General features: G+C 40.7%; 1 protein-coding gene across 1 annotated transcript; it reads right to left on the reverse strand.

Moving 5' to 3' along the window:
- Positions 1 to 183: 183 nt before the first annotated feature.
- On the reverse strand, positions 184 to 23794 carry chd4a (chromodomain helicase DNA binding protein 4a). Its single transcript, XM_055055078.1, has 41 exons — positions 23583 to 23794; positions 23015 to 23184; positions 20509 to 20621; positions 20174 to 20407; positions 16435 to 16553; positions 16000 to 16265; positions 15784 to 15917; positions 15540 to 15678; positions 13223 to 13392; positions 12912 to 13145; positions 12171 to 12374; positions 11889 to 12097; positions 10057 to 10188; positions 9881 to 9980; positions 9564 to 9755; positions 8361 to 8561; positions 8130 to 8267; positions 7871 to 7992; positions 7152 to 7325; positions 6920 to 7061; positions 6586 to 6717; positions 6380 to 6497; positions 6024 to 6148; positions 5852 to 5944; positions 5608 to 5746; positions 4977 to 5146; positions 4711 to 4888; positions 4526 to 4615; positions 4258 to 4349; positions 3984 to 4117; positions 3763 to 3907; positions 3135 to 3288; positions 2938 to 3047; positions 2621 to 2861; positions 2412 to 2477; positions 2139 to 2324; positions 1956 to 2064; positions 1710 to 1842; positions 877 to 1072; positions 607 to 776; positions 184 to 514 (listed from the first exon to the last, which is right to left on the reverse strand). The coding sequence occupies exons 2-41, from the start codon at positions 23073 to 23075 to the stop codon at positions 497 to 499; spliced, it is 5883 nt and encodes a 1960-aa protein (XP_054911053.1). The 5' UTR covers positions 23076 to 23184; positions 23583 to 23794; the 3' UTR covers positions 184 to 496.
- Between the last annotated feature and the right edge of the window lie 208 nt (positions 23795 to 24002).

Consider the following 24002-nt stretch of genomic DNA (forward strand, 5'->3'; position numbering starts at 1 on the left):
CTTTTGAGTTTCATCATGTGAAGTTAAGGTTGTTTTTTTTAATACTGTTCTTGATCAACTTGGATTTAAAAAATGTAATATTTTTGCTAAATTCCTTAATAGTAAGCAAAATGATATTTCAAAGCCAAGTACAATTTCTTTTCCTTATTTTATTTCAGCCATCAAAAACAACCAAGCCAAAAATTTCATTAAATTTTTTATTTAGGTCCCAAAAAAACCATCATAATAACATTATATCAATAATATTAATAAAGAAATTGGAAAAAAATAGGGGGAAAATATAAAAAAAAAATAAAACTTCTGTCCACAGCCTCATTTTTGGGACAGGGAGGAAATCTGATCCTCCAGAGAAACTCTGCAAAGTCCATTTTGGGGGTGAAAAGTGAACAGGACGTGGCTTCAAGCTCAGAGCACGCCGACTCGTTCTGCTGCGCACCAATCAGGAATGTTGACGTGAGGCAGGGGGTGGTTCTTGAGGTTAGAGACAATTTTCAGTCTACTGCTGCGGCATCTGCTGCAAAATGCATCACAAAACAGACAAATCTTCATTTCAGCTGATTCAGCGTGTGCAGCAAACAAAACTGAATTAAACTTCTATCCCGTTACCTGCTGCGTCTGCGTCTGTGTTTCTGGTCCTCGGCTCGCTAGGCGGCTCAGGATGTTCCTCTCAGACATCTGGAGTCGGACAGCAACCGGCGGTATCCGGGCGATGGTTGCTGGCAGGCGGGTCACATCCGCCTTCATGTCACTCAGCAGTTCTTCCAGCTGCTTTAGCACTGAAATGCAGAAAGCATTAATATAAATCATTTATAAACCCATTAAAAAAACAAAAAACTGGTGCCATTTAGTCCTAACTTTGTGGAGCGTCGGTTGTACCTTTGTGCAGGACGGCGTTGGCCGGTTTGTTCCCAGACATGGACTCCTTGCTTAGGTGCTGGTGGGACTCGGCCAGACACTCCACCTCACTGAAGCGGGTGTTCAGGGCCATGGAGGGGTGGGAGGGATCTTCTGACATGTTGAGGTAGGCGGCACGACGCAGCTGCTCCTCGATCACTAGCGCCTGCTCCAACAGCTGGAGACGAGACAGACAGTTGCATCTTTTAAAATATTTACAATGTTCCTGTTCTTTGTGTTTGATTTAATAACGAAAATACAGATCGATAATGTGATTGGTTTAAATATGAATACATCAAAGCTAGAAAAGTGAATGCATGAATCAATGGATAACAGACAAAAGAAGGGGAAATATGGTTTGGTGGAAGGAAAAAAGAAAGAGCAAAAGAAACACAAAAGAAAGTGTGAATGAAATAAACAATGAAAGAAAGAGCGAGAGTGCAAAATAAGAGGAAAGAAAGAGCAAGAGTAAAAGAAAATAGAAAAGATTACAAAGAAAAGAAGAAAACATGAAAGCGCAAAAGAAGGAAAGACCAAAAAGACAAAGAGTGAGAAAGAGCAAAAGGAAAAGAAGAACAACTGGATGCAATAACAGAAAAATCAATGAATGGAAAAAATGATGAATGTATGACAGAATGTACAGAGAGAAAAAAAGAAAAGACCGAATGATGAAAATCATACATATCGACGGTTGGACAGATAATGTACAAACATTATGAAACCCAACACTTGAATGGATGAAACTATGAATGACTGATAGAAGTGTATAACCCTACACATTCTTTTAGGTATTACACGTGTAAAACATTTGGTACCTTGAACCTTCGGGCCAGGAACTTGTTCTTGATTTCCAGGAAGTTACCCCTGTTCATCTCCCCTTTGAACGGCTCGTTGAGGATGGCGAACCTCACGTCGTTCTGGATGTCCTGCCAGCGGGCGTAGCCGTGTCTGGAGGGATCAGTGGTCAGGGGAGCAAACATCCAACCAGGGCGACCTCTGGATCTGGTAAAGCTACATTAACATGAACGGAGTCCAGAATCACGCCGGTGGGAAAAGGATACTGTATGATACCGGCCAGCAGCCAGTAGTCATGGCGACGGTGCCAGATCTCATTGGTTTTCTTGGTAACCGTGGCGGCGCGCTCCTCATTCTGCCATAAGGAGTGCAGCTCTAAATGAAAAGGAGCCGTTAGTGATTTGGAACAGGCTGCTGAAACTGACCCGACTTCCTGTCTGTGTTCGTACCTGTGAATCCTCCATCTGCGATGTTGAACATGAATCTGGTTTTGGCTTTCTTCTTCTCCTCGCTCACGCTGCTGGCGGTGGAAGCCGCCGCCGCTGCTGCTGCAGCCACGCTCTCTTTGCTGCCATCTCCGTTATGCAGCTTGGCCGCCTCCTCCGGTTTTGGAGCTTCTTTCTCCTCCTTCACATCTTCAAAAAACAAAACAAAAACAGAAGAGTCACTACCCGACTTCAGATCACAGTTGGCATTTAACAGGTTACATCTACAAAAGTTACCTTTCTTTTCTTCTGCAGGAGGAGTGGTGTCCATCTTTTCAGTCTTCTCTTCCTTCTTTTCCTCTCCTGTAGGTTGAAAACATTAATTAGAACAAACTTTAAGATTGCAGGAGAGCTAGCACAAGCAAACAGCTTTCAGAAATATTGCACAAATAACAAAAAACATTCTTTGCAAATTAAAGAACACAAAAAACCCTTGAAAATCTCACCTTTGACTTCAGATTCCTCAAGTTTAACTTCTGACGGCTCCGTTTTTTCCTCTACAGCTGGTTTGTCTTCCTCTCCTCCCTCTGTGCTCTTTTTCTCTCCCTCTCCCTCCTCTCCTTCCTTTTCCTTTGTGCTCTCCGCTTCTCCGTTGCTTGGTTTGTCCGTCTCCATTGGCTCCTCGGCGTTTTTCTTCTCCTGCGTCTCGATAGGGACCTTCTCATTGTCGTCCGGGATGGCGATAACCTGTCGGCATTATGGATAAATCTGATTCAAGTCTTTGCACAATTTTCAAACCCCACCTTCTGATTGAATTTTTTACCTCGTTGTTGGCTTTAGCTGGCTCTTTGCCGTTTTTATCTGCCTCGCCCTCTTTCTTTGCGTCTTTCTCTCCATCCTTTGATGCTTCGTCATTCTTCACAGAGTCATCGGCTAGAAGCAGACACTCGCGTTACATTCGATTTGTTTTCCTCCACACCTTTAACAGAAACATTTTCACCTCGTAGGATAAGCTGGTACCTTGAGCAGGAGTGTTGGGCTGTGTGTCAGCAGGGGTCCCGGTGGACGGGGTTTTCCCTGGAGAGTCCGGTTGAGCCGCAGCCCTCTTGTTCTCTTCGAGGTCGGCCATCCAGGGCATGGACCACTGACCATTGACGTGCTCAAACTCCTGGACCTGGAAGGTAAAGGGACGCCATCCGGTCAGAGCTTTGTTTGGAATTTACAGGATGCATTTTTCAGTTATTTAATAGGGGAAAAAAATCAACATAAAGAAATGAAAATACACAGAGATGCTAAATGCTCTTTAACTCAAATAGTTAGATTTCTCTGAGCAAACACTGAAGGTGGGATTGGTATAAAATAACATGTCCACTATTAATTTGGTACTGTAGAAAGTCTGTGATGCTGTGGTTTTTGACTTACTTCAACAATAACGTTGACAGAAATGTGACTGTTTCAGATTTTCATTTTTATGCTGATGATCAGCAACCTCATCTGCCATCAATTTGTACTTTTCAAGGTTTACAAACTAAGTAAGTCTCAGCAACAACAAAAACTATATCAGGGCTTTCTACTTGATGAAACAAACATCTACGGTTTGTCATAATTTTATATTAAAGGGAGTTCAAACAACAACACAAAAACATACTTTTTTGCGTATAAGTGACATGACGCCTATGCGTGTGAGGACATGTTGCCGGGACAACCCTTCTCTAGGGACACCGTCTGCGAAAGTCTCAGCTCCGTCTGCTCCGGGTTCGCACAGGTGGCGCATGAACAGAGAGACGTAAGCCCTGCAGAGGGAGAAAAAACTAAATCTGAGAAAATATTCTTCGGTCTTCGTGTTTAACAGAAAAAAATTTAACTTACTTGAATTCTTTTTCAGATTTCCCCCGCAGATCTCGGACCAGCCACTGGGTGGTGAAGGCATCCTGCGGAGGCATCCCATAACGCATCACTGCGTTCAGGAAGGCCTTCCTCTGCCGAGAATTGAAACCCAACACCTGCAAAACAGCAGGAGGCTCAGACTTCACTCAGTTGCTTTTCATTAGATTTCTAAAACCAGTCCCTGTGTTGCTTTTTGAAATGTTTGTAGGACTCAAACATAACACGTATGAACACAGACTAAAGATGAGCAGCTCACCTCGATGTTGCCTCCAACCCTGGCCAGCAGGGGGGGTAGTGGTTTGTCTTTGTCATTCCTCAGGCCCTTCCTGTTGGGCCTGCGAGAGTTGGCTGCAGAAGAGAAACCAGACACTGAAGGCTCCACAACCAATCAGCTGAATGAAGCATCATATTTTCATTTCCTGTAAGTTAGCTTGTTAAGAAATGTGCCTGGAAGAACATGTATTACAAGTTTTTCCATTTGTGCTACTGGTCTCCAAGATATAAAACACATTTATGATTCCTACCTTCTGATCGCTCATCAAAGTCTTCATCTCCTTCCTCAGACGCCACAGAGTAATCCGACTGTCCATCAGACTGGTCATCCTGCCAATCAGCTTTAAGATAAAAGTAGCAAAAATATATTTTCAATCAATGAGAAGTCTATTGAAAAGTAACTTAAGCTCAGAGAATTAAAAGAAAAAAGGTCTACCTCTGTCTTCCTGTGAGCCGTCATTGTAGTTGACCTGCTTGCGGATGCGTTTGCCTTTGCCCAGGTTGCGGGCCAGATCCTCCTGCTGCTGCTCATAGTGGTGCCGCAGCAGTTTCTCCCAGTAGTCTGGGTCGACGCTCTCCTCCTGCTTGATGATTTCTCGCTGCACTTCCTCCTCCTGAGCGCCACAAAAGTAGGGTAGTAATAAGAAAGTCGGCTTGGACCGAGGAGGTTTCCATGTCGATCCCACCGGGCCACAGACTTACCTCTTCCTCCTCGTCTTTCACCACATACTGAGCCACTTTGAAGGAGCTCAGGTATTCGTTCATGCTCTGTAGATCTGTGTCGTCGGTGGCGTCCTGGTTACGGTCGAGAAGTCGCTCGATGGCTTTGTCGTCGTAATGGATGATGCTGCTGTCTTCCTCTTTGTTCTCACCTGAGGACAAATGTGTCAACATTGATTACTCAAGTCAGGATTCCTAAACACGTTTCAAGTCAAATCTCCATACTTTCCAAACTCCAGATTGCTCCAACACTTAAAGGTTTAAGCTTTAAATATGGAAATGAACATGGCAACATTAGATGCATGGATACAGAAACATTCATAGCCAGATACTTACTAAGGTAAATTGCTAGAAAGACTAAGACAGATAAGTGGCTGAAAGTTTCATCCATCCATCCATTATTACATGTGCAATGTCAGAAAACAAAAACAAAAAAACACCAGAAAAAGGACACTGACTGGAGCAACTTATTTTTACAAATCTAAGCATGAATTGTGTAGGTTTGTGAATAAATTTGGGAATTACAAAGATTTTCTATGATTTTTAGAAAATCTGGGGAAATCAGATAATTTCCCAGACTTTTTAAAGCCGTCTGCCTGCTACACATTTTTACCTTCTCCGTCGTCCTTGAACAACTCTTCTGTTCCAAACTTGAGAATGTCGTCCAGCTCCTGTTTAGACATGGAGCCCGTCTTGGATCCAAGACCAGGTCGGACCACCAGGTGAGTCAACATCATCTTCTTCTTGGCCACCTGAAACAAGAAATCCAAAGATGAAGATGTGAAGATTTTGCAGTTTTACAACTGTAAAGGTTGAAATTACCTGACATCTAAAATATATTAAAATGCGCTAATTACCTGAGTAATCCTCTCCTCAACAGAGGCTTTAGTGACAAATCTGTAGATCATGACCTTTCTGTTCTGACCAATACGATGAGCTCTGCTGAAGGCCTGAGAGCCGACAAAGAAGCAGACATGATTAACCTGATAACCCAGGCATTTAGTAAGAAAAGCAGTAACGAGGCTTTACCTGGATGTCATTGTGAGGGTTCCAGTCCGAGTCGTAAATGATGACCGTGTCGGCTGTGGCCAGATTGATTCCCAGACCTCCGGCCCTCGTGGACAATAAGAAAGCAAACTGCTGAGCACCGGGAGCTGAGGGACGAAGGAGGAAACGGTAAATACTTGTTCTGTATTTTTTTTACAATTTGGACTGTGATAGGGAAGCAACAATAAGGATTTTTGTAAAGTTTTTGATGCCAATTTTAATTTCTCTTTAGGAGCTATGATATAAAACAATATAAAAATAGTTAAATGTTTCTCTTGTCTTCTTCTCATGTGTTTCCATTTATTTTTAGCTATAAGCTATAAAAGGAGCTTTCTGACCATTAAAACGATCGATGGCTTCCTGTCTCATCCCGCCGGTTATTCCTCCATCAATCCGCTCATATTTGTACCCTTCATTTTCCAAGAAGTCCTCTAACAAATCCAACATCTTGGTCATCTGCACAAGAACAAACAACCAACTCTTAAATAGAAAGGACAATTAAACAAACTGAACCTGCAACACCGTCTTTTCTAAAGCTGCTGACCTGCGAGAAAATGAGGACTCTGTGTCCTCCTTCCTTCAGCTTCCTCATCATCTTCTGCAGCAGCAGCAGTTTTCCAGATGACTTTGTGAGAGCGCTCCCGTCGTACATCCCATTGGGCATCTTTGGCGCCTCCTGTTTGGTGTGAGAAATTAAACACAAGATTTTAAAACGAGAAATAATTTAGCTGAGCAACTGAAAACAACAAGAAATTCTCAACTAAACTTCGTTCAGAGGATCTATTTTCTGCCTCATTCAGTTTTTTTTTTAAATAAATCAGAATGTTCTACTGCAAATTCTTTTTATAAGGAGAGGTGATGGTTTCTCCAGCCCATACCATTGCTGCTGCAGGAAAGAGGTAGGGGTGGTTGCAGCACTTTTTCAAGTCCATGACAACATTCAGCAGAGAAACCTGGTTTCCTCCACCTTTTGTGTTGAGGGCCTCAAAGTTTTTCGTCAAGATAAATTTGTAGTATTTTCTGCAAAAGGGTAAAGAAAAAATTAGACGTCAGGATTCAAGCCCAACTGGAGTAAATCATTTTGACTGTAGATTATTGCTCCAGACTAACTTCTGCATGGGACTGAGCTCCACCCGGACAATGAGCTCGGTCTTGGAGGGCATGTGCTTGAAGACGTCGGCCTTCAACCTCCTGAGCATGTGTGGACCCAGCATGTCGTGAAGCTTCTTGATCTGGTCCTCTTTAGCAATGTCGGCAAACTCTTCCAGAAAGACTTCCAGGTTGCTGCAGGCAGAAACAAACATGGATGTAGTTTTTTTTTTTTTTTTTTTTTTTTTTTGTCTTTTAGAAACTTTTTTTTACACAGTCTCTAAAAAAAATTATTGGTTTATTATTGGTCTGCATGTTATTCAAGACTTGTCTGACAGTAAAGTCTCATGAGAAAACAAAATATCCATAAAATATGAGATTAAGTTGTCTAGCCAAGACAAAATTTAAGAGTTGTGTTTAATGGCTAAGTTACTTTTTAAACTTAATTTAAGACATTTTAAGGCTTTAATTTAGATACATAAATTTAAGAACTGCTTAGGATTTCTACCCTAGTCAGGCTTTGGAACAAATGACATGGGCATACATGACTAATCTTTTTGTACATTTTGTTATTTTTGCCAACTCATTCATACAAAAAAGTGATTTTACTGTAATAAAATATGAAAAAGTTTCAATTAGTGTGAATATGTTTCCCAGGTACATCTGATTCAACTCATTTAGTTACCATTTCAACAAATGTCAGCACTCAGCTTCTTAAATCAAAAAGTGGCTCAACTTACTTGAACCTCTCGGGTGTGAGGAAGTTAAGGAGGTGGAAAAGCTCCTCCAGGTTGTTCTGCAGTGGAGTTCCTGTCAGCAGCAGCTTGTGTTGCAGCGGATAGTTGTTCAAGACCCGGAAAAACTGTAGCAGAGGAAACATGTTTACTGCTTAGTTAACATAAAGGTTAAAACAAACAATGAATGACAAAGTGAACAAGAAATTTTCCCGCCAAGTGTTGGCATTATCTGATCGAATAATCCATAATATAATTAGTGCACCTTGGACTGATTGTTTTTCAGTCTGTGGGCCTCGTCTACCACCAGGCAGGCCCAGTCTATGGACCCTAAGATGGCCATGTCGATGGTGATCAACTCATAAGACGTCAGCAGGACGTGGAACTTGATTGATGAATCTTTCTGTTGGAGCAAACAGGAAAAAACTTCATCTTCAACTCAACTTTTCAAGCATAATTTTCATCCTACTCTTCATTCCTGAACGTTTCCTCTCACCTTCATCCTAGACGCCTTCTTCCCTCCGCGGATGGCGTTGTCCTCGAAGGAGAACTCGTTCTCCCTGATGACGGCTCTGCTGTCTTTGTCGCCGACGTACGTCACAACGTACATGTCAGGAGCCCACATCTCAAACTCTCTCTCCCAGTTTATGATGGTGGAGAGAGGAGCGCTGACCAGGAACGGCCCCTTGGAGTGACCCTGGAAGTAGAGACGACGTTAGCATAACAAGTAAGAGTAGAGGGGAAGTTTTTGTCTCCAAACAAGATGATTGCACTTTTCATTTCAAAACAATCCAGTCTAGCGAAGCTTTAATATCAATATCAACTTAAAAGTGTTGAAGAAATAGGTTTGTAATGCCACTACCAAACAAGTCTATTATTCTACATTAACAATATGTGAAAGTGGAAAACATTTAAGACAATCTCCCAGGAGTGAAAGTCAAAGCAAATTCATTGCAAAGACTGTATTTTCAATGCAAAATCACAGAATATCCTGCTGAAAATAATGAAAGAAATGTATCACTTGTACAATCTCCATAAACTTAGACATAGACACAAAATTAAATGACCTTTTTTACGTGATAAACTCAGTTCCGTGTTTATCACCATTAAATATATCTCATTTGAATATTTACATACAAATACCTACTTGCATAACTATGGGTAATAATGTGAGAGATCAGAGTTTTGCATTTAACTTGATCTGCCATGTAACAGTTCAACCCTACAGTGGCTGTTATTATTAAACTCTCAGTCAAAGTCTGAATCCTCCCATTAATACAGAGAAACAAGTTCATCTGATTTTTTAAACGAATCACATTCAGCTGCAGAATCCCTTGTGGCTTTCTTAAAAAGTGCAATCTGACCTCCCAACTTTAGGTGGCAGCAGCCACACATGAGAAGCATCTGTTTACCGTTTCAGATCCCAGTGAATGTCATCAGACTTCACCTGACAAAATGGCTGAAGAGCTCCAGACCAATCGGATTATAGTACTGCCAACAGGCTTTCTGTCAGCAATCACTAAAATTGGGACATTTTAAACTAAACAACTCATATCTTCTATAGAAATCTTGACAAAACCAAAATGTATGACTGTTTTGTCTTCAGAAGATGGATAAATATTGGTTATTTTTTCAGCAGATAATTAAAAAAACATACAAATTAATTTGACATATAAATCTACATTACTCAGGTTCTGACCTCCTTATAGAGCGAGTAGAGGAAGACTGCGGTTTGGACCGTCTTGCCCAGACCCATCTCGTCAGCCAGAATGGTGTCTGTGCCCTGAGCCCAGGAGAACCGCAGCCAGTTGAGACCCTCCAGCTGGTAAGGGTGCAGCGTCCCACCAGTGCTATCCAGGTAATCCGGCTGCCGCTCGAACTTTATGGTCGGCTGCAGACAGAAGCAAGAAGTATTTTAAAAAAAAAGGAAGGTAAAATGTCTCGAAACATTCATAAGGATTTATATCAGATGTATTTAAAATCCTTTTAAAATCAGCCACTAACTAACATACTTACATCTATCACCGGGTTCTCGGGGGGTCTCTCTGGCCGCTTCACTCTTCCCTTCACCTTGATCTTCTTCCCTGGTCTCCCATCGTCTCCCATCATCAGCTCTCTGAAACAAAGAGATGTTCACTCGGTTAGAAACGCCCTTTTTAAGACTGGTTTAAGTATCAAAATTTATATCCTACCTGTGGTTCCAGTATTGAACCTTATAGGTGTCAAACTCGGGTACGTCCATATCCTCGGACTCCCAGGTGGCCTGGTCGTACGGCAGCTCGCGCCATTTGATCAGGTAGTGGACGTTGTTCTTCCTGTCCACACTGGAGAAGAAAAAAAGAAAAATTACCGTTTTTTTAAACTAATGTTCAAGAAATTTATTCAACACACTAAAACAGTGATTGCAATATTTAAAACTGAGTTGGGTAATAATAAAGCTTCTTAATATACATAGAATACTTAAAGGTTCAGAAAGTAAAAACTGGGATTTAGTAAATAAATATTTCTTTTTAGATTACTGATTTTACTAAAAACAATGAAACTTTAACTACAGGTGTATCAATCACATTTTTTTGCTTTATTTTAGGCTCAACCAAAAATGACAAATTTGACAAAACATAGTTTTGGTTGAGGTATTAATAAACAAAATAATCTTCATCTATTCGATGAAGCACATTGTGGTGGTTGATAAAATAAACAAAAACAGGCATTTGATTTGCAAATGCCTGTGCAAATCAAATGCACAGGCATTTGATTTGATTACATAATCAAATCAAATGCATTGATTTGATTATGTAATAAATTATTTTCTTTTTTTTAATATTTGACTTGTTGAGCACCGATAATCAAGGGTTAATTGACTAACTTTGATCTTTGGGTGAATTTTTGGCACATCCCTACATTAAACTGTGTTGCTCTGACATGCGAGTCCATGTCTTTAACGTTTAGACTGCCAAACCTCAAAAACCAACTTCAACACCTGAGAGCAACAAAATTTAACCAAAGCTGTGTTTTCAGACCAAACGTTAAATTTTCCTGTGGCAAAGGAACTAGCAATGATCAGGTGAGAAAAACCTTTTATTTTCTACACAAAACAATAAGGCAATTCAAACAGCAAAAAAAAAAAGAACAAAAAACAGAATGAGTGAGTCAATCCAAATTAATAACGTCATTGTAATATTTAACAAGAGCAGAATTGCACATTTTTAATCTATAAATAAAGTGATCAATAAGCCCAGAACGATTATGCAATAAAAGGATGAGTCAGTATAAACAACTCATCTCCTGCTTTGCTTTACATCAAAGTTTAGTCAGATCACACAAGCATTGGTAAAACATAAAAACAGTTAAATGTTATTGTTCACCCAGGACAAGGCAGTCTGCATCTGTGTTAAAAGGCAACATTAACTGAGTGCAAGTCAATGTAGTAATTCAATAAGGTTTCCCAATGCGAGGGAACCTTTCTACAGCAAGTGATAGTCAGACATTGATCCTAAAGGTCTGAAAGTTTAAACTAAAGAATAGCAGTTTTTAAAATCCACTGAGGATAAGAAGAGCTTGACTCATGAGGACATGAACAAGTACTATTAAACACTGTTTATAATTTAAATCATTAGGAATAATGATTTAAAAAAAAACATTTTAAATAAAAAAGATACTCTTAGAATATAGTCGTGTCTGTACTGACTAGTTCTGCTTGCAACATTTGGAGAAAAAATTAAAACTTGCGATTTACAGAGAAATTGGCTGGAATTCTACACTTGATTGGTTGATGTGTAATTATGAGACATTGTTTATGCAATGTCTCATAAATACACAGGCCAGATATGTCTAAAAGTTTTCATCACAGGAAAAAAAAAAATCTAAATTAAAGGATTAAATTAGAATAAAATAAGAGACAACAACAGTTTCAGTGAGTGAAACCAATTATTATATATTATTATACAGCCAGGCAAAAGTAATTTAATTTGAATTAGGAGCATTTTAGAATGATGTTTCTTCTCCAGATTGTGTGAACTCTGACCTGTGGTTCAGGATGCGGTGGATCATCAGCCACTCAAACTTGATCCCGTAGCGAAGGTATTTCTCCTCCAGGTGAGTGTACATGGGATCCTTGTGCTTCCTCTTCAGGCACTTATCCTCCTCTCCTTCACCGAAGTCGATGGGCGGCGGCTCGTCCATGTCGTTTTTCCTCTGGTAGTTCCTGAACATCACCTGGCAGTGCATCTCCAGCTGACATGGAACATAATAAACAGTCACCAAAGGAGTTTAGAGATGAAAAAGTGCATCCTCATCTTCTACACACCTGGAGCTCCGTGACCCAAGAGCAATGCCAGTAAGACATGTTGGACCATTTGGCGAAGAACTCCCGCTCAGACCGACCGGCCAGAGGGGCGGGGTCTGGGGCTTCGGCGGGGAGATCTGGAGGCCGTGGCACAGGTGTAGGAGGAGGCGGGTCTCCCCACCGCCATGTTAGGATCTTCTGAACCTTCCCCTTCAAGGGCGGACACTGAAAACCACAAAAAATGTAAAAGTTATTGCGAAGATTTTAGCAATGTTCAAAAAGCCAACATACTGGCCCCTACATGAATCTAGGGCTGAAACGATTAATCAGATTAATGAGTTATTGAAATAACTATCAATTAATTTAGTAATCAATTAACTGTTAGCTGGAATGTGCAGACTCAAAGAAAGGCCATATGCTGAAAGCAACGCCTTTAGCAATTATTATGCCAAACGATACAAAATATATATATATATATACATTTTGCATTTAAAATAATAAAAAAAAAAAAACCTTTGTAAAATCGAGCAGAGAGGGCTGAGTAATTTCTTAGCTGCAGATGCATCCTTTGCTACAAATGAGCAAGTTCCTTAAAATACATTTTCCTTAAAGGAAAATGTTGTATTTTAACATTCCTTGAAGGAATTCCTTTCCTTCAAGGAATGTTGTATTTTAGGCAAAAAAATAATTCTCACTTAGAAAAAGTGTGCAGATTTTTTCATCCGATTAATCAATTAATTGTAGAAACAACATCCCACTCACTGTGCACCGGGGGCAGATCCACTCCCCATTGGGTATCTCAGGCAGCGGAGGGTTCAAGCAGTGGATGTGGTATGACGATGGACACGAGTCGCAGCAGAGGAGCTCGCCTCCGTCTTTGCAAACCCGGCAGAACTCCATGTGATGGTCGTCCTCCTCCATTTCGCCCGTCTCACCATTGTCCTCCTCTGCCTCTGAGGCGTCCTCCCTGGCTTCCCACTGGATGCCCTCCTTCTCCTATCGTTCAGGACAAAAAACATCTAAATCAGTTCTGTGCAAATGCATTAAACTGTTTTAGCAGCAGATGAGCTTACGCAATGCGGGCAGCTCCAGGTGCCCTCCGGGGCCTTCTCCATGTCGGGGTCCAGACACACCATGTGGTACGCTCTGGGGCAGGTGTCACACAGGATGATCTCCCCTCCCTGCTGGCAAACCTCGCAGTAGTCCTGATGGTCCGTCTCGTATCCATCGCCATCTTCCGTTTCTGATAGCAGAAAAAAACATTTTATACTGTTCTGTAATCAAGTCATGTCTTTGCATTTTGTCACATCACAACCACAAACATCAGTTTATAATATGGACCAATTCTAGTGGTCTATGTGTGTAGACTCCTTTACTCTGATACCCCCAAATAAAGCCAGAAAAAAAAACCTATCATTTGGCCAGATAGGAGCAAAATGTTACTTTCTGGTGCAAAATGCAAACTGTGAGCCATAACGTTGGCAGCATTATGCTATTAAATGGAAATGCAGAGTAATCCTGGGAAAAAAAATCTGCAGAAGATTTGGGACTGGACCAGAGTGTCAGTCTCAGCTGCACAATACGATTCATAAAGTCTTTTAGATAAAGCTGATTCATGTGTTACAAGGTCCCAGTCAATGCCTATGTACAAGCCTTGAAGTTTGATGCTTACATACTTTTCATCTAATCTGACCAAGCACAAGCAATTCACCAAAGAACAGTGGAATAAAAGAACAGTGTTTATCTCCACCAACTTCTGGAGACAAAAATATGGTCCAACAAACATGTATCATGAGGTCTGAATACAACAGCATGCCACACTTTACAGATTTTTTGGTTGCAAAATATGAAAACCATCCATGCTTTTCCTTCCACATCACAATAATATAGAAATTTGTGTTAATTGGTCACAAAATCCCACTAAAACAGCCTGAGGTCCTGGTTTCAAGGCTCTACTTCTAATCTTTGTTGTCAAAAGAAAAGCAAAGAAATGAGTCACTCCTTCCTCCTGAGTAGAGATTTCCTCCATATTTAACAACTGACAAGGAAGGTTTTCATAAGCAAAACACAAAAATCTATTTCCATGTTATTCCTTAACCAGAATCTTCATGGTAAACTTCTTTCAGGTATACTCCAGACACAAAGAGCTTTTATTATAAACACTTTGATTCCACATAACTAGATGCACCAATTTTCAGCAGTCTCAGCAGAAATGGGAAGAGTTTCCACCCTGAAGCCACTGTCACAGTTCAGAGTCTGACCTCTTTTCGTCGTAGATGCGAATACACCCATGACAGCTTCCGATCGGTGCTTCGATCTTGTGACAGCAGCGACAGAAGAGACCTCGGCGGGCGACAACCCAGAAGATGTTGTACTTCTAAATATACCCGTACTCCACTGACTCAGCCACAATGACTAATGTGTTCATCTGCACGGCTCGTTATTCTCAGCTCCGCACTCGCTCTCAAAGCTTTCCCTGAACCACTAATCTCCCTCTGCAAAAGGGCCATTAACTAGCTGGTTTAGAGACAGTTAATAGTCCACTTTTTTAAAAACATTTACAGTAGATCTGGGCAATAAATCAATTTTAATTTTGATGATTTAATTTTTGGAACATCTCCCCCCCCCCACCCCCCCCCCCCCACCCCCAAGCAGTGGATGTGGTACGACGATGGACACGAGTCGCAGCAGAGGAGCTCGCCTCCGTCTTCGCAAACCCGGCAGAACTCCATGTGATGGTCGTCCTTGGGTTTCAGTAGTCCTGAGTGATGTCAGCACACCCAGGGCGGCCATCTTGTTTGACAAGCATTTTTTTTTTAAGTTACTATTTATTTGGACTTTGAAGTCAGGTCAACTCTACGACAAAATAAAAAGATTTTTAAGAGAATAAAGTCCTTATTTTACAAGAATAGAGTCCTAGTAATAGGAGAATCATATAACATTACAAAACAGGCAAAATGAGAATAAAGCCCCAATTTAATCAGAGTAAGGTTATAATATTGGAGATTGAGGTAGTAATTTTATGGGAATTTCAATACGAAAAACAACAAACAATTATCCAAGCTTTTTTCTCATAATATTTAGTTGTTCTTGTACAATTGCATCTTTGTTCTGATAATATTATGACCATGTCCTCGTAATTAAACATATTCTTGTAGTGTGGCTTTAGTACTCTGTTGTACAACTCATAAAATTTATTATTGAAAAAAAGCCACTTTTTGAAAATATTTTCTCATTCTTATTTTTCTTCTTAAAAAAAAAGAAAGAAAAAAAAATCAGATGCGCTATGAAAAAAAAAATTGGAGACTTTATTTATTTTTGAAACCGTATCACCCAGCCCTAACATGGATAAATGATTGACAAAGAGGGGAAAAGAAATCTAAGAAATACCCTTCTTCCTCTTAGGTTTGTTCTTGGAGAGCTTCTTCTTGCTGCGGCTACTGCGGCTGTTTGAACCCTCCGAGATGGAGACGCTGTTGATGCTGCCATTCTCAAAGTCGCTGTCGACGTCAGGCTCGTCCTCCTCACTCTGCGCACACCAGGAAAAACGTTAAACGCTCAGCTTCATTAGGAAACAGTCCATATAAGCACCGCATGAGCAGAGCATCAGTAAAGACGTGGAGCGTGTTCGTACCGAAGAGCGTTTCCTCTTGCTGTTGAAGCCTCCCAACTTGATTTTCAAAGGAGCGACCTTCTTCGTCTTGGCATTGTTATTCTTCTTCTCTTGTGGCTTTGGTGCTGGTTTGGATTTCTTGCGGGCGTTGGGACCTGCAGACCCATCAAACGGACAAATCAGTCACTCAGAGTAATGAGACAGCCGTTTCCCTCGTCGCTGTCCCGGCAGCACTACCTTTGCCCTCCTTGGTTTTGGCTTTGCGGAGAGGCGGCGCCGGCGTCTGCAGAGGCTCGGCCGGGGCTGCCGGGGGCTCGGCTGGAGGTGTGACCTCTGCCACCATGGTCTCTACAGCAGCTGGTATGTTAGCGGTAGCCAGCGCAGCATTCGCAGCTGCTGCTCCTCTCAGAGGATTGTTTGTACTGAACTCTCGCCACTTTGCTCCCAAAACCATCATCATCTTGGACACGGCAATCTTGGGATTCTTGGCAGCAATGAGCGGCCTGTAGAGGAGGAAAACTGAGTCTTAGCACCAAAAGTGCAGAAAAAAGAACAATCACAGAGAAAACATGGGGTGTTTCTGTGAAAAACATTTCCAAATAATACATGCATATGTGAGGGCTTCCAGAGCAGCTGATTCAGTATTATGGACAAACTAAGGCCAGAACAGACCTGACAAACTGGCTGAAGGCCTTGTAGTTGGTCAGGGATCTGTAATCCTCCTCGGTGAACACATGGTCAATGTCCTCCATTCCCCAGTCATCCAGAAGCTGAGATGATGACTTTGGCTCCTGCAGTAAATAATAAACGAAAATTAAAAAACATTGAAGTCTGATGCACAAATGAAAAACAATGAATTCAACAAAATTGTGTTTATTTTGACTAAAAGTTGTAATGCAGCTATACATTTACAAATGTTTGCTAAAAATTTATATCCAACATGAAAAGTTATCAAACTACAAGCAGCTTTGCTTTACTTAGAAGACGACTGATCTGATGGAAACTTTAAAAAGTTTGTGCACCACAAAATCCAGCTTTCACATCTTCATTTTCTATCAACAGAAGTCTCTTCTTGCAAGGTTTGAGATCTTATTTTACCTCAAGTGGTATAAAAATATCATGCTTCATATGGCTTGTGTTGCATGTAAAATAACAGGGCTTTTTTGCCACAACCAAATCTGCTCCACCAGAGCCAGTTTGCATGTACGAGAGTTACAAGTGTCTTAGTGAAGAGCCTCTAAAATTAGCATCCAGCAAGCAAGCAAACGCTTTAATAATTGACACAGACTGGCATGTTTTTCAGCGCAATTGCACTAAATTGCTTAGTGATATGTGCACCGTTTTAGAAACTCGATTGATTTGGCGGTTATCTAGAACAGTCTGTTTTTCACCGTCTGTTGTTTAAAAAGTGCATGTGTGTGCGTATAGTGCATATTTGGTGCAGATATGGATGCACCAATCAATCAGCCAGAGATCATAATCTGGAAATTTTCCCATGACAGGTACTGATTAGTGAGCCGCAGGTCAAATATTGATCCCTGCGCCCCCCTCATTCATTAAATGTTTAAAAACCATGAACTCCCACCATTTTCAATCCAACTAGGACAATAAAATCCAAATCAAAAGATCACACGGAAGAAAAGTTTGATCAGTGCATTTCTAGTCCAAATCAAACTAGAATTTGTAACATGAGAAAGTAACAGGAAGTTGAACTACAACACAAACAAAGTTAGTAATACCTGTATCAGTTATTGTATAGATAAGTAGAAAACTGTTATATCTTGAACACATGTTAAAATTAATGCCTGCAAATGAACCGCTGTTAAGAAAAAGGACCGGAAACAAAAAAAAAGAAAATACATTAGGTTCTTTTCCCAACTAAACTTTCCACCACATCTCATCCTTCACGAATATCCCAAATCGCCTTGATGCAATCTAAACGATTCTTTTTAATATTGATAAATAGACCTTTTTTTTTTGTTGCTAAATCGGGTTTCCCTGAAGTTTAATGGATGAAGAACAAAGAGGTTCATCTCAGGCAGCACAAGCAGCAGATAAAGATTAAGATAATGCACTGCACGTTCCACCCCCAGCTGCCTTTGATCAAGGCTGCCTGTGCAGCCCTCCGTCTTGTACGGCGAGGCTGCGACGCAGAACAAGGGCGGCTCTGCTTAGCAATCAAAATGTGTTTATCTAACCAAAAAAGAAAGAAAAAAAAAAAAAAAGGTCAAGAATGTATGGTAGTGCTAAAGCTAGGGTTGCCATGGTAATAGCACATTATATCATATGTATATCTCACAGACCAATACTAGACGTACACATACACCCCCCTCCCCACCATTCCCACCTCCTCCTTTTGCATAACTGTCATTAACAAGAAGGCCCCCTATTGGCCGCCAGGTTCTAAATCCACCAGACTGTTCTTTGTTCAAGCGTCGCTCATTTCACATGTTTGTCACACCGCAGGACTCCATTACAGGTACGCAGGCAGAAGGTGCTCATCATGGAACCCGCAGAGGGCATGTAGAACAGCTATTCACCAACACAAGACCACCTCTTAGAAACAGATGCTTGACATTTCTAGTTCTTGAAAAGAAAATATATCAATTTAAAAAAAAAAAAAAAAAAATCTACCACAGACTTAGATAAATGATGAGGTTCACCTCTACAAAGCTACATCAGCACAGCTGTTATTTCAGTGCATACTGTGAAAGAAGCATGCCAGTGGCTGGGGTATGTTTTAAATGATCATGGTGCGCTTGTTCACAGCTTTGATGGAAACTCGTTTAAAGAAAATGTCTGTAATTTATCATCATGTGGTCAATTTGCCCAGGATTGGATAAAGAACAATTGATTATGACGCAAACAAGCTTAAGAAGGGATCAGAAACACTGTGCCATGAGAAAGCGTTTCCCCTCTTCCACATTTCTTCCTTTTTTGCTTTTCGTCACTTAGCTATTTCATATAATCAAAAATTTATTTAATATCAGCCACAGATGATTTGAGTAAATACAAAATAGTTTTCATTCACTAATCGGCACAAAAACAGAACCCACCACATTTTGCATGACAACATAACTTCTCCCTCTCTAAATCATGAATTAACTTTCATTATTCACACTTTTTCCTTCACAAGCCACACCCCAGTCAGGCTGATTACTGCCTGACTGGTAGAATCAGGAAATCCCATAAGGAGAATTTCATCTGACATTTATAGGACATTACAGGGTCCTTACCTCTCCCTCTAGGCTTTAGTATAACAAGCATTACAATTATTAATTAGATTTGGGCATCAAGGGCAGGAATCAACATAATTAATCTAATATATTCTTGATATGAAGAGTGTGAATACCTAACACTTGAAATACAGTACTCTCTTGGATTTGTGATAATGACTGAGATTAAACTAGAAACGGTTAAAAAGATATTTCCAAGGCTTTGTGACAACAGCAAACTACATTTTCCAAATAGAAAAAAAAAAGAAGTAAGGACCAGCAGTGAACCTTCCCAGGACCAGCCTACAAAATCAGTCCAAGAGTGAATCAAAACTAAAAAAAAAAAAAAAAAAAAAAAAAAAACAAGAAAAACAACAACATCTGAAGCACTGCATACCGCATTTTCTTCAGTCAAGGTCAGTGATCGTGATTCTACAAAAAGAAAGGCTGTGGAGACATTGCTGCTGGTCAAAGAGATCCCAGAAACCCGTTTTACACTCACCAAAAAGAATCTTAAAGATTCCTGAGACTTTTGGGAAAATGTCCCTGAGACAACTGCATCTAACCTGTGCACAGGTTAGATGCAGTCCAGTGGTATCTGGTGTAAAACTAATAGCATTTCAGAAAATTTACAGCTTTCCAGCAGTTAAACATGGCAGTGGTAGTTTAGTATAACAAGCAGTTTGATGTTTCTGAAGTAGCAAGGCACTTCAGAATGTAAATAAATTCGCTACTCTGCCAGAAAAGCAGAGTTTTCTACCCTAATCACAAACATATTGAGGTTACACTGAAGGACAGTGATGCGAAGCAAACCAGTGAGTCTAATTAAGATGCTGGGAAATGACTAAAAGATACTTTTTATGCTAAAAAATTAATCAATGAAGCTAAATCTAAACACTTCTGAGGGGGAAAGTAGGTCAATAATGCTTCATAGCACAGCATGTGCAGGACTGACTTCCAGTTATCACAAAATATACTTGACCAGGATGGTAAGAAGTTTTTTCTGAAGGCATGAAATCATCATTTGAACAATTAAATGTATAATAACTCAGGCTATGTTTTATGTGATATAAAAATTTATTTAATGAGCTGAAACATTTAAGTATTACACTTTTTCTCAGCACTGAACTTCCTGGCCATTCTTGAAACATGCATTTGTTTTTAAATGTACTTGAAGTACCAAAGTCGTTCCTTACCGAGTCATCGTCGTCGTCGTCGTCATCCTCCTCTGGCTCTGGTTCTTTCCTTTTGGAACTCCTTTCAGGAACACTGTTCCTCTTCTTCTCTTTGCCACTGCTGGCTTTCTTCTTCTTCTTGCGTCCTGGAGTGTAGTCGCTGCCCTCGCTCTCGGAGCGCTGGGCAGAGCCTGTATCCTCTACGTCTTCCACTCCACCCATGTCCATGGGCTCTGGAGAGCTGATCGTCAACTCCTGGGACAAGAAGGAAACAGACAGGAATCAGCAAACCCAGAAAAATACGTGGAGTCAACAACCACACAGTAAAATGTAACTGCGTTCCTGCAGCTGCTTACCTCTCTGCGTGACCGCCTCTTGCTGCCCTTGCTCTCCCGGCTCTTCTTGGCCTTTTTCTTTTTCTTCTTCACCTTTGGAGACTCGTTCTCTGAGATCTCCTCTTCCTCATCATCTGCAAATCAGGCCAGCGGACACGCGCCACGGTTAAGATGCATGCCCACAAACAGCGTGTCAGCACATTCAGGCTGCGTGATCGTTATTTAACAGTGGACTCTGAAGATAGAACGTATATCTGCGAACCATCTGATGAAAATTGTGCACAGGTTAGATGCATCTGCTTACTGAAACAACCGATATGCTGGTAAATGGCAGTTTTTGTCTTGTGGAGAGAAAATACAAGTAGGTGTAAAGGTGAAACGTTACATGTAAGCATTTAACTGCATTTGAATGAGCCTTATTGGGTAAAATATCTAGTCTTCTAATGGCTGTAATTTGCCGCTTTGGAGAAAGTTTCCACTCATAAAAGTCCAGTTGTTCATCTATTTAACCATGAAAGCAGATTATCGTAGTATGAAAAAATGAATTTACAGCAGGTAAATCAGAAGATAAACTGGCATTCTAAGTCAATGTCCTCTTTTCAAAGTCCTCAGAGTGGAAAAAAGCAAAACACTAATCCACTTTGAATTAGTCACTATGTTTGTATTTACAGGCCAAACAACATATGATCTTAATGATGCTAAGAGCTTATTTATGTAATTTGCAGTAATATTAAAATAAATGAGAAGCTACTGTTAAAAACATTTAAGAAGATGCTTTTTATTTTTTGGATCAATGGAATTCAAGCCCTGATTTATGACTCCTGACATTTGCTCAACAACATCTATCAGCAAATAGACTGATGCATAAAAGATACATAAATTTTAATGTTTTTTGAATGTCTACTATTTTAGGAAAATTCAAGCACTTTAGATGTTTAAATATTACCCGACACTCAGCAACCTAAATATTTGAGCCCAAAACTGATTACAAAAGTTACATGTTAACTCACTAACCCGTTTTCTATCTTTACTTAATCCTAAAGAGGATCGTAGTGGTGCAAAAATTTACACCTCAGTACAATTTACAATCACAGATTAACCAAATATGATTTTAGTTGGTTGAAAGACACCACACTGTCTAGAAAAAAAACAATGCATGGGAGGAACATAAGAGGCATCACAGATTTAGAAGAAGTGTGTTACAACAACTCCAACCTGCTTTGGCAACAATTTAAAGACTTTGAGTTTTAAAATACTGACTTCTATCGTCGAGAGCTGTTGACGCATTATTTCTGTGAATAATATCTACCAGGGGAAGGTTGATAACATATGCTATTTCCAAAAAATAGGAAATGAAGCCATCCAGACTGGGATCAGAACCGACATAACTGGCGATAGGATGTTTCTAAAATACTTCCAAGATATTTCTAAAAATACTATACAAATAATTACATTTGTGAGATTTTACCATGGTGTGACATCAGGAATTAGAATCAACATTTCATTGTTATTGTCACAACTTTATAACTGCATCAAAACTATAAACTTTAACTATTTTGGGACCAGTCTGATGGCATTTTATTAGGAACATTAGTTTAGATGCCTCCTGTATGTGGATGAAACTAGTTGTCCTACTACACACCCATCCTTCTTCTACAGCATAGTATTAAAAATAGCAAAATTGATCAAAACCAAAATTTACTAGTCAGACTCCAAGGAAAAATGGAAATCAGTATAGGTAGGTAAAAGTCTAATCGGTGCATCCCTGCCGGCCAGAGACCAATCAGATGCCTTGAATTTTCTACTACTACAGACTCTGTCTTACAAGCGAGAATACAAACACACATGATTTATTCCCGCATTCATTTTAGTTTCACAATCCACTATCATGATTTCATTATAAGACTTTATCCGCTGAATGGAAAACAGTCGTGTTGTTGAATTCACCAGTTGAAGCTGATCTAAGACTATTTGTTCTCCAAGGTTCCGCTGTGTTTGCTGCGGCTGCTCGCTGAAATCCAGCCGTAAACAACACTCGGTACAATTTAAACAAGCAAAGTATAAGATATATCGAGTAATTTGTGTTTAATATATGGAAAAAATTGGATTTGTGTCTGTTATTATTCGTACTTTTCCTTCCACAGTCAAACTGAAGGCGCCGGCGACGAGGAGGGGAGCGCTACCGAACGTCATCCACCAGCTTCCAAGCTAACTGGCTGCCTCCATCTTGTCATCGACACGTAAAAAATACCGGTAGCTGGCTAATGTTAGGCCCAGGGAACATGCCGGTTTTTCAGCGTGACAGCATAATAGTGCATCCATCAGCTTTACAACCTCCGACTGTTTTTGGGGTAACACAATTTGAGTTCTTTAAAACATGTTTGTCTCCCTGTTTGCTAAAGGAAGCTGCGCAGTAGTTAGCCGCATTAACGATCTAGCGCTAAGCTAACGCAGCATGATTGATGCGAACGTCAAAAACACACAAGCAGCGTGAACATTAGCGGCTAACAAATGAGCCTCATCTTACCTTGCATTAGGCGGTCGTCGGCGGCTCCATAATCGTCTTTGTCATCTTCACTTCCAGACATAGCGGACAGCAGGAAACTTTCTTCTATTGAGTTAGCCAATAGTTTAGCTAACTAAATGAAAGTTATTGTTGGTGGACAATCAATCCAGAGTTCGGACCCAGTGTGAAGTCTGTCCAAATCGTAGTCGGGCCAGGTTTAACAGGGCAGAAAATAAGAGCGTAAAAGAAAGCGGAAGTGAAATATTAGGTCCAACAAGCACAGAACATAGAAGGACATCAACACTCAGCACATGGGACAATAAACCCAACTTTATCCGCCTGCGAAGTTCACATATTTCTATCTCCTCCTTTCACCCATCTCTGCGTTCAGCTTACACTATGGTTACTATCCGTCCCATTAGCATGCGTGCTAGCCGGAGCTGAACCGGTTGGTCAAATTTAAGACTCGAAACAGAACCGATCCGCTTCACATTCTGATATTTACCCAGAAAATTCCCTTGTGTGACAAGCTGAGCCTACTTCACCCTCAATCAAGTCAATTCACAGACCCAGAAACTGACATACTCACAACTTCAAGCTTCCAATAAACAGTAACTCCACGCTCAGTTTGCAACTGATTGACCACTTGGATGCTTTTTTAATTCCAAATGGTAGCGGCGTATATGGAATTTAAATATATTTCCGTATTTTTGGTGGCAGCGTGTGCGCACGACGCCGTCTCCTCTTTCTCTTCCTCGCGCGCACACACACAAAGAGATCAGGGGGCAGGCATCCCATAATATTCCCCGCACACACACGCACACTCATACATATACGCGCACATTTCGCTCACCCCTCCCCCACTCTGCATAGTTACCTTGCAACGTACAGACCATAATAGTCAACTCACCCCCTCCCTCTTCTACAGTCTCTTCCCCATTCCTCTATGCACATCACCCCCCCCCCACCTCCACCCTTCTTAGCAACCACGATCACTATGGAAACGCTC

This window comes from Poeciliopsis prolifica, unplaced genomic scaffold (assembly GCF_027474105.1).
Source record: "Poeciliopsis prolifica strain line A6 unplaced genomic scaffold, Auburn_PproV2 SCAFFOLD041, whole genome shotgun sequence".
NCBI classification, from domain to species: Eukaryota; Metazoa; Chordata; class Actinopteri; order Cyprinodontiformes; family Poeciliidae; genus Poeciliopsis; species Poeciliopsis prolifica.

Excerpts from the sequence above, each read along its gene's own strand:
- chd4a (XM_055055078.1), bottom strand. The coding sequence starts at position 23,075 with ATGTCTGGAAGTGAAGATGACAAAGACGATTATGGAGCCGCCGACGAC. Across the intron at positions 16,554-20,173 it reads ACGACGACGACGATGACTCG|GAGCCAAAGTCATCATCTCA; the intron begins GTAAGGAACGAC and ends TATTTACTGCAG. Across the intron at positions 9,756-9,880 it reads CCGAGAACCCGGTGATAGAT|CCGACCATAAAGTTCGAGCG; the intron begins GTAAGTATGTTA and ends TTCTGTCTGCAG.